The sequence below is a fragment of the Lepus europaeus genome, chromosome 17 (genome assembly GCF_033115175.1).
Source record: "Lepus europaeus isolate LE1 chromosome 17, mLepTim1.pri, whole genome shotgun sequence".
Taxonomy (NCBI): Eukaryota; Metazoa; Chordata; class Mammalia; order Lagomorpha; family Leporidae; genus Lepus; species Lepus europaeus.
The window spans coordinates 77,825,557-77,842,725 of NC_084843.1; the positions used below are offsets into that span (position 1 = coordinate 77,825,557).

The following is a 17,169-nucleotide window of genomic DNA, read 5'->3' on the forward strand; positions in this document are numbered from 1 at the left end:
TTCTAGTCCAGCTCCCTGCTGTGGCCCGGGAGTGCAGTGGAGGATGGCCCAGGTCCTTGGGCCTTGTACCCACATGGGAGACTAGGAGAAGTACCTGCCTCCTGGTTTTGGATCGGCGCAGTATGCCGGCCGTAGCAGCTGTTGGGGGGTGAACCAATGGAAAAGGAAGACCTTTCTCTCTGTCTCTCTCTCTCACTGTCCACTCTGCCTGTCAAAAACAAAACAAAACAAAACTAACACCACGCAGAGTCACCAGGCCTGAGCGTGGGTCATCGCTTCAATAATGATGATTAAATCTGGGAACACTTCCTATTGAAAGAGACCTATAATGATAAGCTCCATAGATCGTAGGGAAACCTGTCATCAGAAATAAGCTCACACCTGTCTGGTAGGTGACTTCTCACAGGGTTTCAGGATCACTCAATGGAGGAAAGAACAATCTTTTCAGCAAACGGTGCTGGCACAATTGGATGCCTGCACTGAAATGAGAGCCCTGGCATCTCCTCCGCACACGGTATATAAAAATGAACTCAAATAGAAAAGATCTAAAGCCAGGAGCCCAAACTATAAAACTCCTGGAGGAAGTACCGGTGCAAATTCCGAGAGTTGAAGACACCTGTCCGTCTAAAAACTCGTCCCATGAGTATTCGCAGAAACACAATAATACAAAAGCAACCTTCATGTTGATGAATGGCTGAACGGAGTATGGTCTGCTCCTACCATGGAATATTATTTAACCATAAAAGGACTGAGGCTCTGTTCCAAGTCGCTCAAGGATAAACCTTGGACATTTTAGGTGACGTGAAAGAAGCCAGACACCAAAGGCTACATAATGTGTGCGGTATCCAAACAGGCGACTGTAGGGAGACGGGGAGGGGCTTGCAGGGAGGGCAGGAAGGGGGTGAATGCGAGGGGAAGGGGTTTCTCCTTGGGATGGCAAAGCCATTCTGGAATTCCATAGTAGGGTTTGTTATGCAACTTGCTGAATATATTACAAAGCACTGAACTACATACTTTAAAGGCTGAAGTTTATGGTATATAAATTATGTCTTAATTTAAATAATATTTAAGGAACAATTTTTTAAAAGATTGATTTATTTATTTGAGAGTCAGAGTTAGAGAGAGAAGGAGAGGCAGAGAGAGAGGTCTTCCATTCACTGATTTACTCTCCAATTGGCCGCAAATAGTCAGGAGCCAGGAGCTTCCTCCAGCTCTCCCACACAGGTGCAGGGGCCCAAGGACTTGGGCCAGCTTCCACTGCTTTCCCAGGCCCTATCAAAGAGCTGGGAGCTGGATTGGAAGTGGAGCAACCGGGACTCGAACTGGTGCCCACATGGGATGCCGGCACTGTAGGCAGCAGCTTTATCCGCTACACAATGCCAGCCCCAGGAACAATAATATGATAACCGAATTTATAAATGCCTTAGAAATGAACAAAGAAGTGATATGAAATATTTGCCCCCAAACAAACAGCAAACAATCCACAGGTGTTCTTATTTAAATCAGTCAAAAAGGTCACATATTTGCAATTCTGACTTGACATTGTTTTGGAAGTTACAACAAATGCGTGAGACATAAATCAAATGTTATCCACAATGGATGGAAAATTATAGATTTCAGGAAAAGACAACACATTTAACTTTGAAAGCTTGAGTGAGTTAACTAAAATTATTGAAAACTAAGTCATCCAGGTACTGAGATCTAAGACAGAGATCAAAATTTTCTCGTGTATTAGACATGACTGGTTAGGAAATAGCATAGAAAATAATCCACCTACTAGTTAAAAAAATGTTACTGGAAACATTGCAAGAACAGTGAAATATCCAGGTAACTCTTTCAAGGTTGATGATTGTTGAACACTGTTTTGCAGTAGCTTGCCCTGTGTTATCAGTTTTTCAATTGAGGAAATATAGCTTGCAGCCTCGAAAGGCAATAAGGTATTCAATCCAGCACCGGCTCAGTTTGGAGAAACACTGGGTGCCTGCCTCATTCTCTCCTGGGGACCAAGGTCCACTCGGACAGAACCCCTGCTAGTAATTCACTTTTTAATGGTCAGGGACTCAGCTGATTGATGCAAGGCAGTTTAAGTACAAAGCTATCTTGCAGGCGAGTCTCCATGTCTTAAAGACACCAGAAGATGTAAGACGGAGATCCAGAGAGAGAAAACCAGGGCGGGAACTCAGCAGCGAGAAAAGGGGCGGATGACAAACGCAGGACAGAGACCAGGAAGGCGTAGACAGGGCCATCCCAGGAGAGGATGGGGAGGGAGTGAAGGAAGCGGAGGCAAGATGAGGCTTTGGACAAGGGTGAAGCAGAGAGGCAGAGCTGATAAGGTGAACACATCATACATCAGAGCCAGCCTGGGTAGGGAGGGAGGGGGCCCATCGAAGACAGTGGAATCCTGACAGCCTGCCGGCGGGGTACACCAGTCTCCGAGCTGCTCAGAAGTGGATGCTGTATGGGCTGAACTGTGTCCTTTCCAAGCTCGTGCACTTCTAAACGTGACCGTATGTGGAGACAAGGTCTTCTACGAGGTGACACGGCAGGTGTGCGCATGCACGTGGCGGGGGTCCTTGTTCCAATAGAACTGATGTCCTTATAGGAAGAGATTAGGACACACACACACACACACACTTGCACTATGGCAAGGGGCTGAGCCGTAGGAAAGATGGCCAAAGAGGTTCACAACAGTGCACAACGTCTAGACTGCCAAGCCTTGGTAGCAGGAGCCAGAGCCTGTGTGTGTGTGTGTGTGTGCATACACATACGTGTGATCCTTGCTGCTGTGCCCTGGGCCCTGCTGATACCCAGCTTGGGACAGAGCAAAAGTACCCCATGAGAAGGTTCACAAAAGACGCACCAGCCCCAGGAGCTGGCTTGTGTTCTGCTTGGCCCTCCCAAGCACACACCCAGGAACTGGTGTCTTCCATCGTGAGAGGGGAGGGGGAGACGTTGCCACGGTGGTGTTTGGCACACTGGGTCCAGGAGAGTCCCAGAGGAGCCTGTGTTGACTTCAGCCATTGCTGCTGAAACCATTTTAACAACACAGACACAAATATCCAAGTGGGTAGTTTGCTTTACAACTGTAAAACAAAAACACGGTTATAAATTAAATACACAGTCACGACAGCAATGACATGCAAACTAAACGTGTTAATTTTTATGTGTCGGTTGGGTGCAATGTTTGTGAATCCAGGTAGCTTCTTATATGTGTTGGGGAGGAGGGGCCTCAGCCGGTTCTGGGAGGGCTGGGGCCTCCGCAGCATGGGTGGAGAAGTGAGCCAGGGGCTCCAGCAGCGGCAGGGCGCAGGGCTGGAGTCCCCACCCCCACGGGCGGCAAAGTGCCCACCTCGCAGCTCTGACTCAGAGCCCGTTGCTTCTGTAGCAGCCTCAGTACAGACCTGCTCCACGCTGAGCGCCTTCTTGTCTCATTCCCTTCAATGTCCTATTCCCTGATTTCCAAATGATTAGGATCCACAGTGGGAGTGTCCCTATGCCCGAGTCTCCTGCTTAGATTCACGGAAGAGCAGAACTTGATTTCACTGGACCGTCTCCGAGACTGGGAAGAAGCCTCTTCTAATCACTAGCAGCCTGTAGTAGATGAAAATAGAAATTTTTTTTAAAAAAATTTATTGATTTATTTGAGAGGCAGAGTTACAGACACAGAGAGGGAGAGACACAGAGGGAGGTCTTCCATCTGCTGGTTCACTTCCCAAATGGCTGCAACAGCTGGCGCTGAGCCAATCTGAAGCCAGGCGCTTCTTCCGGGTCTCCCACATGGGTGCAGGAGCCCAAGGACTTGGGCCATCCTCTACTGCTTTTCCAGGCGCATCAGCAGGGAGCTGGATCAGAAATGGAGCAGCTGGGACATGAACTGGTGCCCACATGGGATGCCAGCACCACAGGTGGAGGCTTAGCCCACAATACCTTAGTGCCAGCCCAGAAAGATAAAACTTTGTATTAGTACTTACCTGACGCTTGTGACCTAAGTATAAATCAAAGAAAGATCATGCCTTAAAATAATATTTGGAAAACAAACTCTTGTTTTTAAAGCAAACACTTAACAGAAGTTGCAATGTATTTTAACACATTCCCTAGCTCTTGACTTAGCTCCATTGATCCTTCTCATTTTGCTTCTCTCTCTCTCTCCCTGGATCTATGCCTTTTTTTCCCACACCCGTTATATATCAGAGCTGCACTTGTCACTGTTTTTTTCTGAGCCGTTTAAGAGTAATTCGCCACTGGTTCGAGTCCCGGCTGCTCTACTTCCGATCCAGCTTTCTGCTATGGCCTGGGAAAGCAGTGGAAGATGGCCCATAGTCCTTGGGCCCCTGCATCCACATGGGAGACCTGGAGGAAGCTCCTGACTTTGGTCTGGCCCAGCCCTGGCCATTGTGGCCATTTGGGAACTGAACCAGTAGATGGAAGACCTCTCTCTCTGTCTCTCTCTTTCTACCTCTCTCTCTCCATAACTCTACCTTTCAAATAAAAAATAAATATTTTAAAAAAATTCTATGTTAGGTGGCTCCAGGTGCTCCCTCCATTTTTTTCCTTGTTTATTTTATTTTTTAAATGTATTTAAGTTATACAAGTTTCATGTATGTCATATGTACAGATTTTAGGAATATAGTGACACTTCTTCCTATACCATCTCTCTTACTCAAGCTCCAATCCTTCCTCCTCCTCTTTCTCCCATCCTTGCTCTTAATTTTTACAAAAGATCTATTTTCAGTTTACTTAAGGATCGAATCATTAACCCTACAAATAGTATGGAGAAAAAAAAATCACTGGTCCCTAACGAAAGAGACAAGGGCTGTAAACAACCATCAGATCTCAAAATGCCTCTTTCTGATCGCACGGCTGCTGCACCATCTGCAAACAGAACCTCTTCTCCCTCATCCTCTGCCCCAGGAATCACAGCTCAAGGCCCCTCTTATCCGGTGAATCAGGTGACCTCTCTTGATCTCTCCCTTTCGGTGGCAATTCAAGCATGCGGTGACCTGTCTCTAGCCGTAAAATGCCAGTGCACAACACGGAGGAGGAGAGCCTCCAGATCACTCGTGCACGTCCAGGCTGAGCGAAACCCGCTGCTCGCCTTCCAAGGGTGGCGCTGTTCCCTTGCTCTGGGTGCTCCTAGCCTGGGGCTGCATTTGCGGTACGCAAAACCACACCATCCGCTTCCATCTCACACCCAGATTCCAACAGGCAATGCACCGCACCGGGAGAGAGGAAAGCCCCCGTCTTCCAGGGGACCCCAGCAGCTGGGTTTCTGAGGTTCTTTCAGTGCTAACTGGGAGAATCTGGGATGGGCTGAGCACGGGCTCCACGTGGCTTATTGCCCACAACGGCGAGATGGATCAAGCTTGTTCATTTGTTAAAAACAATGTTCACTTGCTCATTTTTATGTGTTTGAAAAGGAGGGAGAGAGAGATGAGAGAGAGAGAGAGAGAGAGAGAGAGAGAGACGTCTCATCTGTTGGCTCACGACTCAAAAGGCTTGCAGGGGTCTGCGAGGCTGTCTGGAGACCCCGCGAGGGGCTTCTCAGAGGGAGCAGAGCTTCCTTTGCAAAGATAATTAGGTCTCATTCTTGTACTTCCATTCCCTGATAGAGCCAGGAGGTGGAGGAAAAAGTCAGCGGGGGATTTCCAAATCCCCTAAATGGATGAAGGGATGGGTTGGCAGCAGGCAGAAGGAAAGATCTGGAAGTTGCCTGCCTGCCGATGTAGCTCAGGACAACTGAAAGACTGGGTCTCACCCAGGTGGTGCTAGCCCCTCGCTCACTGCTGTGGCCGTGCACCTGAGGAGGGGTGAGATACAAACAAAAGAGGCTGACGCAGCCCCCAGTTCTGGAAGTTCAAAGGCATGGTGCCAGCATCTGCTCAGCTCTGGTGCCAGCCTCATGGTTGACAGTGTCACAGCTGGCGTGGGGCTGGGGGCGGGGGCATGCACAGGAAGCCTGAGAGTGGGGGAGGGACCAGGCTTGCTCGCTCGCTCGCTCTCTCTTTCTTTTTTAATAAAGATCCTCTTGGGACCACTCGCCAGAATTCCAGGAGGACTACACGAATCCCTTCTGAGAGCAGTGTCAAGGACCTCCCACCAGCCCACACCTCTGGAAGGTTCCACACCACCTCTCACCAAACCACACTGGGCCACTCAAACCGTGGCCGAATCAGCAGGGGTCCTTGGCTGTGCGCACTCCCCCACCCCACCATGGGGCCAGGTGCAGCTCCCATTCCTTTGTCAACAAGTGAAAGTCTTATCAAGGTGATTGCTGGATTCTCTGGGAAGGGCTGGCAGAGCACACAGCGGGACCCAGCAGAATGACCGTCACACACTGCTGAGTGGCCAGAAACTCCCTCCAGACCCACGTGCCCAGCCAGCGCTGGCTTCGGCACCAAGGAGAACCAGGTCAAGACCAGAGACTGGTGTTTAGGAAGTGGCGATGGGCAGAGCAAGAACCGGTCCCTCCAAGTCAGGGTTTAGCTGGCCACCCCTCACCTGCCACTTCCCAGGCAGGCCCCGGTCCGTGGGCGCCAGGAAACCACCGGAGCCACCAAGCGCTCGCCTGTCAGACCCTCAGTGCTCTCATCTGAGAAATGGGGACGGTGCACGGAGACACCCACAGGATGTGGAGCGCGCGCATGGCGAGGCCCAGGGACCCAGAAGCCCTGGCCCCGGCAGTGGCAGGCGGCCCGAGGGGCGGGCCGGGCCGGCAGGGGGCGGGCGGGGCGGGCTGGTGGCGGCCAGGCCCAGCGGCGAGGCTGCGACGGCGGCGGCGGCTCCCGCGTCACAGCGCCGGGCGGCGGCGGGGAGATGCGGCTGCTGGCGCTGGCGGCCGTGCTGCTGGCGCGGGCTCCGGCCCCGGGTAAGCGCGGCGGGGCGGGGGCGCGGGCGGGACGCTGGGGCCGCGGGCCCTGCGGGGAGGCCCTTACCGCCTCGGGGCGCCGCGTCCCCGCCGGGCGGCCGGGGCCCGGGCTGCACCTTCTCTGTCGCCGGCGCGCACCCGGACCCCGGGCGCCCTCCAGGGAGCGCCGTCCCCCTGCCCCGGGGCTCGGGCGCTACCGCGGGCGCCCGCGTCTCGCCTCAGCCCCGGTCCCTTCCAAGAGCAGGCCGCGGCGGCGAGGATGGGAGCAGGAGTGGCCGCTGTGCCCGGGGCGGGGGCGCCGGTTGGGGACCCCTGGGTGAGCGGGCCGGGGTCCGGGGCTGGATGAAGAAGGCCCGGGTCCCACAAGCCCACTGCCCCAGCCCCTCTGCCCACACCGCCGGCTGCGCCCACCTGTAAGTTGTTGAATGTCCTGTCTCCAGCGCCCTGTGACTGCCTGGGGGCAGCGAGGGCCCAGCTGGTGCCACAGTGAGAATGGGTGCCTCGTTTAGGGCCAACTACGACTTAATCCCACACTCCTTGAGTCAGGAGGACAGGAGCAGCTGTTTGTCCATCCCAGTGTCATCTTGCCAGTCACCTCTCGGGGAGGTGCTACCATCGTACCCATTTTATGGGTGTGGAAACTTGAGGCCCAGGCCCGTGAACGCACTCAACTGATGTCCCCAGGCTTGGAAGCCATGAAGCCGGCATTACAGCTGCTGTAGATCAGACGGAGTCTCAGGAGGCGGGAAGACGTGCAGCCCTGGACACAGCCCCTCAGAGCAGCCCCTGTTCCCACGGAGCAGGACATCAGCTCTGTGGGACATCCCCCACTTCCGTGGTCACTGTCATAGCTGGGAATGAGAGGTTTGTTGATTTGTTTAGAAGATTTTAATGATTGAGGTCGGCGCTGTGGCGAACTGGGTTAAGCCGCTGCCTGCAGTGCCTGCAGTGCCTGCAGCCCATATGGGCGCCGGGTCAAGTCCCGACTGCATCACTTCCCATCCAGCTCCCTGCTGATGCACCTGGGAAAGCAGGGGAAGATGGCCCAAGTGCTTGGGCCCCTGCACTCACGTGGGAGTCCTGGAAGAAGCTCCTGGCTCCTGACTTCACCCTGGCCCACTCCCAAGTTTGTGGCCATTTGGGGAGTGGACCAGTGGATAAAAGATCCCTCAATCTCTGTAACTCTGCCTTTGAAATAAATAAAATAAATCTTTAAAAAATTTAATTATTAATTTATCTGAAAGGCAGAGGGACACAGAGACAGAAAGAGGGAGAGAGCAAGCTTCCATCCCCTGGGTTATCTCCTAAGCGCAGTCAGGAGCCAGAAACTCCATCCACATGAGTGGCAGGGACTCGGGCCACCTTCTGCTGCCTTCCCAGGTGCATTACCAGGAAGCTGGATCAGAAGCGGAGCAGCTGGGACTCTGCACGGTGCTCTGATGTGGTATGCTAGCGTTGTGGGCGGCGGCTTAGTCCACTGCACCACAGTGCCAGTCCCTGCTGGGAGGCCTGGCTAGGATGGTGTCCAGGCCAGTTCTTGTGGCTTGCAGCCTGGGGGGACGCAAGGGGACCTCGGTGCACTTCCTCCCTCAATCTCCATGGTTCCCTTCCTTTGGTGGTGGTGGTGGGGGGTCAGGTCATTTTCCTTTGTCCAGGCACCTTGGGGAGGCTTGAGAGCTGGAGTTCCCTGTCTTTTATTCCACCCTGGCTGTGCCTAGGGCTATCCCTCGGATAATGCTAACAGCTCCTGCTGGGGGGACATAGTCACATGCCTGCCACCGGCCTTTGTCACTGCCTCACACAGGTTTGGGGCTGGCTATTCTATACGGAAGGCCACACTCCCAACCGCCACAGTGCTCTAGCTCTCCACGTTGGGGTGGAGCGGGACCCTGGGGGCCACCCAGTCCTGCCCCTCATTTTAAGGGATGGAAATCCGACAGGCAGAGAGGATTGCCAAAAAGCCCACCCACCTGTAGTCCAGAGCAGCAGCTTGGAGTTGCGGAAGCTGGGATTCCAGCTCTGCCGGGTGCTGTGTGGGCTTGAACAAGTTGCTCAGCCTCTCTGTACCTCGTGTCTGTAGTATGAGGTTAAATGGAGGCAGTGCATTCGGAATGCTTAGGCCAGGGCTTGGCATCAGAGTTCTCCCGCTGATGTTAGCGTCTGCACTGGGCACCGTGGAACCTGTGCCCTGGGTGTGTCAGGAACGAGTTTCCCCGTGGGCACCTCTGTTTAGTGCTTGGTGAATACTGGCTCCTTTTGAGTCCAGGGGCTCCTGGCTCCCTGATGTGAGTGGGAACAGTTCCTCCAGGCAGACAGCAAGTGGAAGGTGGGCACCAGCTCATCTCTGGCCAGGTCATACCCAGGGGGACCCTGGCCATGCCTTCCCAGCCCTTCACTGCCCCTGCACCTGCGCACTGCCAGCCCCAGCCCTCTGCTGCTTCTTGGAGAATAGGTTGTATTCTGCCTGCCTACATGGTGCCCCTGGAGTTTAACATCCATGTATAGGCATATCCAGCTACTTAATTTCTGGGATCCAGTGCAGGATGACAATCTGGGACCCCTTGTTTTAAAAATATATTAAAATTTTCAGAAAGTGACAGCAGAGCTTAAACCCAGCAGGAGCCCTGCCGGCTGGAGTTATGAACCTGCAGGCCAGGTGCCCACGAAGCCCACGCAGTGGTGTTGTGCTATGGCTCCCGTCTCCCAAGCACTCAGCACGTGCACACCTACACCCGTGCTTTCTCATTGGAGCCTTAGCCTCACTGGGAATAGCAGCAGGTGCCCATTTTCCAGATAAGGAAACTGAGGACACAGTGGATGCCAGCCCCTGCTCCCTCCTGGCCCCTTCAAGCCACCGCCTGCGTGTCTCATTGTCTCTCCCCAGCCAGCTGGGAAGGCCTGAGACCAACAAGATTCCTGGTACTCAACCCACGTGGGGTACCCAGGGACCTCAGTAATGGAACACACACGTGTCGAAGGCACGGGATTCACGGTAGCGGGAATCCTTCCTCCTGTTTGGTTAACACTGATGGGGTTGGAAAAGCCCCTCCCGAGGCTCATGTGCAGTCACAGGTGGCTGTCTGGGCCACAGTGGGGTGCAGTTCACCGGGGACACTGATTTCCCATGCCTAGCATGCCTGGGTTCCCGTGGCCTCAGGGCCTTTGCACAGGAAATGTTCTTTGCCATATGAACACCCATTCAGCCTCCACCTCCTGGTTCCTTCCCAGCGTCTGATCGGAATCTGACCATGGCTTTTCTTTGCCCCTGCACTTCTTCTCTGTAGCACGTGCCACTGTGGTTACCTTCTGTGTCTCTCCCGATGCATGGCTGCCTTAGCATGAGACAGGCATGAGTGTGGGCGGCTGCGTTACACAGTGCCCGGCACGTGGGGGCAGAGCTGGAGGAAGCATGGAGTCTGTGTGGGGCCGTGCGATTGGGTGGGGCAATCTGCCGCCCACCTCGGTTCCCCGGATGCAGGGTCACAAAGCAAAGGCCTCCAGTGCCTGCCATAGTTGTCCTTCCTGGGCCAGCAGTGGAGAGACCTGTCCCGCCTGGCTGCCCCATTGCCTTACCTGAGCCTCTGCCGGCTGGGGGCTGCCGTGTGCCTGGTGTGCTCCGTCTGCCCTGTGCGTGCACATGTTCTGGGGTTCAGGCTGAGATCCAGTGGGGAATGGGGCCGGGCTGTCTTGGTGCTGCACGCTCGCTGGCCTGCCTCTGGGTGCAGGCGGTCCCAGCTTTTCATCCTGCCTCCCATGGGTGTTGCACCCCACCCTCTATTGTTACCAGAGAATCACAGGGTTCACACAAGAAAGAATTCAGGGGTGAGACAGAGAGTAGTGGGAGGTAAAATAGCAAGATTTATTAGGGAAGGGACATCCGTAAGGACGGATGGGCACCTCTCCAGACAGAGCCTGAGACTGAGAGAGTGCCCAGTCGCTCGGACAAGGTGGGGGGGAAGGAGCGAGGTTACATGGTTGAGTGGAGAGATTACACCTGGCCAGGCCAGGCGGGCGGCTCAGCAGAGAGGCAGACAGCTGGGCTGAGCGCGCAGTCCGGTTTGGAGGAGGGGGATGTTAAGGAGATGGGTCTTTGTCTTCACACATCTCCTGAAACAAAGGATTTTATGGCTGTAAATATTAAGAAGCTCCTATCTGAGTTTTCCCTTGAAGGTATCAGACAGGAGGAAGCCTAGGTGGCGCCATCCTGGCGCCATCCAAAGGAAGGGTGAGCAGGACCCCCTAGAGAATGGGGATCCGGAGGAGCAGGGTGTTTGAAATGCAGATACTGGGCTGCACCTGGGAGATTGTGGAAGATTTGTCAGGCAGAAGGGGCGGGGACCCCACCTGGCAGGATGCGAAGGCCAGGCTGCCCCTGAAATATTATCGGGATGACTTTGAGATGCAGATGCATATGCTGGACATAGACGTCTTCCCTTTAGGCCTTTGTCACACACACATAAGCTCATAACTGACTTCCTACCTAACACTATGACCTGGTATGGAAAAGAGCACCTCGTGGGTCGTCTTTGCCAGGCCTGTATCCTCCCTGCTGCATACGTACGGGCCCGGCTCCAGGCCGCTGTCTCCATCGCTGGTGCTTCGGGGTGTTATCCGGGCACCTGGCTTTGCTGAGAAGCTCACCACAGCCCGAGCCCTTCAGCAAAGGTTGCACAGCTAGGGGTGCCCTTGCCCTTCCTCATAGTTTCGATCCCACCCTCCATCTCTTTGGGATGAACATCTGGGCAGGTGGAGGGCGGAGGGACCTGTGGACAGGGCTGTGTCAGTCTGCGGGGAGCTGTCCTAGTAAGCTCGGATGATTGGGCGACTGGAGTCACAGGGGCCCCTGGGAGGCTGCAAGTTCAAGATCAGGTGTAGTTGCATTGGTTTTCTCTGAGGCTTGCAGGGGGCCGTCTCCTCCCCGCGGTGCCCACTGTCTTTGCTCTGTGCCTGTCTGTGCCCTGTCTCTTCTAAGGGTACCTGTTGTATGGAGTTTGGGTCCCTCCCAAAGACTTGACTCCAACTCATCTGATTAAAGACCTCACCTTCAGCCAGCGCTGTGGCTCAATAGGCTAATCCTCCGCCTGCGGTGCCGGCACACCGGGTTCGAGTCCCAGTCAGGGCGCCGGATTCTGTCCTGGTTGCCCCTCTTCCAGTCCAGCTCTCTTCTATGGCCCGGGAGTGCAGTGGAGGATGGCCCAAGTGCTTGGGCCCTGCACCCCATGGGAGACCAGGATAAGCACCTGGCTCCTGGCTTCGGATCAGCGCGGTGCACTGGCCGCAGTGTGCCAGCCGCAGCGGCCATTGGAGGGTGAACCAATGGCAAAGGAAGACCTTTGTCTCTGTCTCTCTCCCTCTCTCACTGTCCACTCTGCCTGTCAAGAAAAAAAAAAAAAAAGACCTCACCTTCAAATACGATCACGTTCTGCGGTTTAGGACTTGAACCTGGGAAGTTGGGGGACAGGGGGCGCGACGCCCCCCATGACCATGGTCCTTGCACTTTAGGTGGGAGAAACAGGTGCTTGGCAAACCGGAAGCAGGTGCACCGCTGAAGAGAAAAACAAGGCTCGCCTTGGAAAGCCGGCTCCGGCTGCCGCTCCTTTTCCTGGGAGTCACTGATCCTGCCCGAGCTGCAGCAGGGGAAGGGTTACTCCAAGCTCTGCCTCCACGGTGGAATCTGGCGGGGGTGGGGGGGTGGGGGGGTGTTGGCACCTTCTCCTGCTTTCTGTCACCATAAATAACCCCTCCTTCATGCTGTGTTAACAGGAGCAGCCCTGGCAGGCAGGCGTGGGGTCCCTGCTGCCTGCGCTCATCCCACCCATATTGTTCCCATTTCCTGCCTTCCTGGGGTTCTCCTGGGGCGGGGAGGGGAGGGGAAGAGGAGGACGTGGGGGCGGGGAGTGGGTGACCAGTTCTGCAAGCAGCTGCTGCCTGGCCGCCTCTCCCCGCCTGCCTACCCTGGTTGGAGCTGGGTCAGCTGCCTGGGCTGCTCATCACAAGGGTGGGGGGCCTAGCCAACCCCAGGAAGTTTTTAACTCATTTAACAGGGCAGCTGCCAGGTGGGCGAGTTGCAGGGGAGACGTGGGGCTACTTTCTCTTCTATCCCATGAGTGACTTCCAGCCACTATGGGGACTGCTAGTGACCCACCCGTGGTTACCTCTTGACCTGTAGGAGGGGACTTCAAAAAAGTTTGTGGAAAATGGAATGAAAAGATGAGTTTATTTTGGTGCATTTTTTTGAAATCTGTGTAAGTGAGGGAGCTTTAAAAAAATTCATGAATTTCAAAATATTTTTGCACCAAAATAAACATCTTTTAATCTCATTTTTTACCCCCTTGAACTCAAATTTTCCAAGTGTCCCCTTGGCTTTGTCTCTTGTCGCTCACTGTAGACCGGATACTTAATGGCTGTGTGTAAGGGGCACAGGATCCGACTCAGCATTTCCCCTGTTCTTCTAACTTCCATTTTTTTAAAAGATTCATTTATTTATTTGAAAATCAGAGTTACACAGAGAGAGAAGGCGAGGCAGAGAGAGAGAGAAAGGGAGTGAGGGGGAGAGAGAAAGAGAGAGGTTTTCATCTGCTGGTTCATTCCCCAGTTGGCTGCAACAGCCGGAGCTGTGCCGATCCAAAGCCAGGAGCCAGGAGCTTCTTCCAGGTCTCCCACACAGGTGCAGGGGCCCAAGCACTTGAGCCATTTTCTACTGCTTTCCAAGGTCATAGCAGAGAGCTGGATGGGAAGTGGAGCAGCCAGGACTCGAACTGGTGCCCATATGGGATGCCGGCACTGCAGGCAGCGGCTTTACATGCTACGCTGCAGCGCTGGGCCCCCCATCTTTTTTTTTTAAAGGTAATTAAAGACTATTATGGGATGGAATAGTAACCAGGGTCCCAAATGTGCCCCTGTACCTTAACCCCTGGGAACTCGTGAGTGTTGCCTCTCTTGGATCGGGAAAAAGACATTTTTGTGGATGTGATTAAGATACGGCTCTTGGATGGTTCTGGAATATTCTTGGGCAGGTGCCCAGCTTCTAAGAGAAAGAAAATGAAAGGGAATTGACCCTCAACTCATCTCTGTCTTCGTGTCCAGTTTATGGAATCTGCAGTGGGCCCTTCAGAAAGTTCTTGGGAAAAATGAGTTGAAAAGGATGAGCTTATTTTGGTGGAAATATATATATATATATATATTTTCATCCTAGGTGGAAAATGTATACTGCAGAAAGCAATGCATATTTCAGAAATGACTTTGCATCAAAATAAGTCAAAGTGTGTAGTCTCATCTCCCGCGACCTTTCTGGAGCATCCCCACGGAAGACAACGGCTTGTTCCCTGGGCCCGTCGAGGGGAGCAGATTGCTTATGGGACATCTGACAACTGGGGCTCCCAGCCTCCCTGTCCAGTGTCCAGCTCTCTCTTGGCTCCTTTCTCCTCCTGGCTTTCCTGCTGGCATGGAAGTCTGAAGCTGTGGCTTTGCGTTGGTCCGGGGCACACCTGCTAGCGTTGGGATTGCCAGTGATGGAGCTTCCTGGGCTTCTGGAGGCAGGGCGGGGCTGGGTGGATGGGGCTCTCATCTCTCCCTGTCTCGGGGGCTCCTTCATTCTTTGTTCTTGCAACTCCGCCGTGAGACTGTGGGTCCCTAGTTCAGAGAAGAAACCGAGCAACCTCCAGCATTGCTGCTCTGCCCGGTGGTACTGAGCCGCGGCCTCGGTTGCCATGGAAACCACAGAAGCAGGGCACACAGCCTTGTGGTGGACAGACCCTCAGCTGCCCCGGGGCAGCTCCTGACCCACAGCAGTGCACACATCGGGCTGGTGATAGAACTGAGCCAGCCTTGGGTGGATGGGCGATGTGTGTGTGTGTGTGTGTGTACGCAGGGGAGGTGTAGCCTGGAAAAGTACAAGCGATCCCCAAAACCCTGCATTTTGTGTGCAACCTCTTCCCTGTTACATGCCAGCTGCTGATTAAGCAATGCTGAAAAACTGCCTCTGGGCCAGGTGGCTGGTGTTTGGCACCTCGTGTGGACAGGATTGCACTGTAGATGAGAAAGTAGAGCCCACAGAAGCCCATGCTCGGAGAAACGGCAGCCAGTGAGCGTGGCTGGGCACAGGGGCTGCCCGCCTCACTGGCCACATGGCATTGCCCTGTCCACACGGCCACAGCTTCCTCACCTTCTCTTTTGCTTCTCTGCAGAGGTGTGTGGGGCCCTCAATGTCACCGTGTCCCCTGGGCCTGTGGTCGACTACCTGGAAGGAGAGAATGCCACCCTGCTCTGCCACGTATCACAGAAGAGGCGCAAGGACAGCTTGCTGGCCGTGCGCTGGTTCTTTGGCCGCGCCAACGCCAAGGAGGCCTTGATGGTGAAGATGACCAAGCTGCGGATAGTGCAGTACTATGGCAACTTCAGCCGCAGCGCCAACCGGCAGAGGCTGCACCTGCTGGAGGAGAAGCGTGGGGCGCTCTACAGCCTGTCTGTCCTCACCCTGCGGCCGGCTGATCAAGGCCACTATGTGTGCAAAGTGCAGGAAATCAGCAAACACAGGAATAAGTGGACGGCCTGGTCCAATGGCTCGTCGGCGACGGAGATGAGAGGTGAGGGGGTATCCGTGTGTCTAGGGAGGGCGTTGGGGGACAGCTCTGTGGTTCTTCCTCCAGGCTCTATGCAGGTGCCCCTGGGCAGAGCCTGCTGGGCTGTAGCGCATGTTGTTGGCCTCTGTGCACCACAGTCATAGGACTCAAACCATCAGCATGAGGACAGAGCTGCCCCTGGATGCTGGAGCTCATGTGTGCGTGTGTTGTAGATACGGAAGCAAAGACAGAAAGCAGCAAGTGGCTGTCCCCCAGGCCCCCCAGCCCATCCTAAGAGCAAGACCTTTTGTTGGAGGGGTGTGTGTCTGAAAGATTGGACTGGCTGGATGCTAAAGATAAGCACAGGGAAGGCGTTTGGCCTCGGGGTGAAGTTGCCAGCTGGGGCCTCGTGAGTCCTGGCTCCATTCCTCATTCCAGGTTCCTGCTAATGCTGACCCCGAGAGGCAGCCATGATGGCTCAAGGAGTTGGGTCCCTGCCGCCAGTATGGAAGCCTTGGATTGGGTTCCCAGCTTCCATTTTTGGCCCAGCCCAGCCCCAGCTGTTGTGGGCGTTCAGGAGTGGAGCAGTGAATTAGAGCTCACTCTGGAGAGAGAGAGAGAGAGAGAGAGAGAGAGAGAGAGAGAAACAAAGCCAAGCCCTAGTTAACACGGTTGGGGCAGGTTCTGTTCAGTCGTAACTACTGCAACAGAGTGCAATGTGAACTGAACTTGACTTTGGTTTGTGCAGAAGTGGAGAGTAAGGTGGGCTGAGTGGCACAAAGGAAGTGCAAAACCCACGGAAAGCAGCAGGCAGGGGAAGGGGCCTTGGGTCCACGTGGCGCCCACCTGACTTGGCTGAGTTAGGCTCCTGCCCCCCCACGGAGGCCGGGACACCCAGGTCTGTTTCTAGCTGTTGCAGGAGCCATCAGCAAATCCCTTAGCTAGCTTGAGCTTCCACAGGCGGGCACTGGGAGGAGGGTAGGCGCCCGTGAGGCACACAGCCGGGAGCTGGGAGAAGCCCTGGGAGTGTTGGCTGCACTCGGGATGGCCCGAGGTAGAGGCCTTCCCGGGACAGAGCTCAGAGTTGCCGGCGTGGGTCAAGGAAGCCTCCTGGTTGGGGCCTGGCCTTCAACTCTCCATGGCTTTGGAGGGTGGGGCTCGCGTGGGGAGGCCCTGCTGGGTGTTGCCAGGCTGGGAGCAGGACAGCTCGCGGCTCTGATCTGTTGCCCGGAACTGATCCAAGCCCAGGCAACGGCCCCTGAGAAATTCATCAGGAAGTGCGCAAAGGCTCAGAGGTAACCGTCCCTTCCGGGACACAGATAGGTGGCGTGGGCTGTGTCTCTGGGACCTCTCAGCTACCCCGTGCCATACTGAATCGTTAGTTTTTATCACCAGCGCCCTGTGCAGGAAGACATCTCTCTCAGTCTGAGCAAGACTTTCTGCTGTGCACGGAAAACTGTATCTTTGGCTGCCTGGAGCTTGGCTGTAGGCTGGCTCCCTCTTAAAGCTGATAATATCCCCCTAGGAGACAGAACCGACTTTTATTATGTGTATCTACTTTGATTAGGGACACATTGTTGTGTGTGCAATGACCTCGTGTTGATAAGCTCTTTCCAAGGGATGAAGCCCAGCTGTGAGCCCTGGGGGCGAAGGTGAACTCATTGACAAGGAAACACCTAAAGCAGTCCCACCTGCCTTGTGTTTAGAACTTTCGAAGGCCCAGCATGTTGTGGTAACCAGAAT

At 54.6% G+C, this 17,169-nt stretch overlaps 1 protein-coding gene across 2 annotated transcripts in view; it reads left to right on the forward strand.

Moving 5' to 3' along the window:
* Positions 1-6,782: 6,782 nt before the first annotated feature.
* VSTM4 (V-set and transmembrane domain containing 4) overlaps positions 6,783-17,169 on the forward strand; it is a 94,920-nt gene continuing 84,533 nt past the window's right edge. Inside the window, exons 1-2 of one of the 2 annotated variants that reach the window (XM_062214362.1) lie at positions 6,783-6,865; positions 15,052-15,450. In XM_062214362.1, the coding sequence (XP_062070346.1) occupies positions 6,814-6,865; positions 15,052-15,450 (451 nt within the window). In that variant the 5' untranslated portion in view covers positions 6,783-6,813. Of the gene's footprint in view, positions 6,866-7,665; positions 7,730-15,051; positions 15,451-17,169 lie in introns of those variants that run through there. The other variant, XM_062214363.1, reaches the window with a different exon arrangement.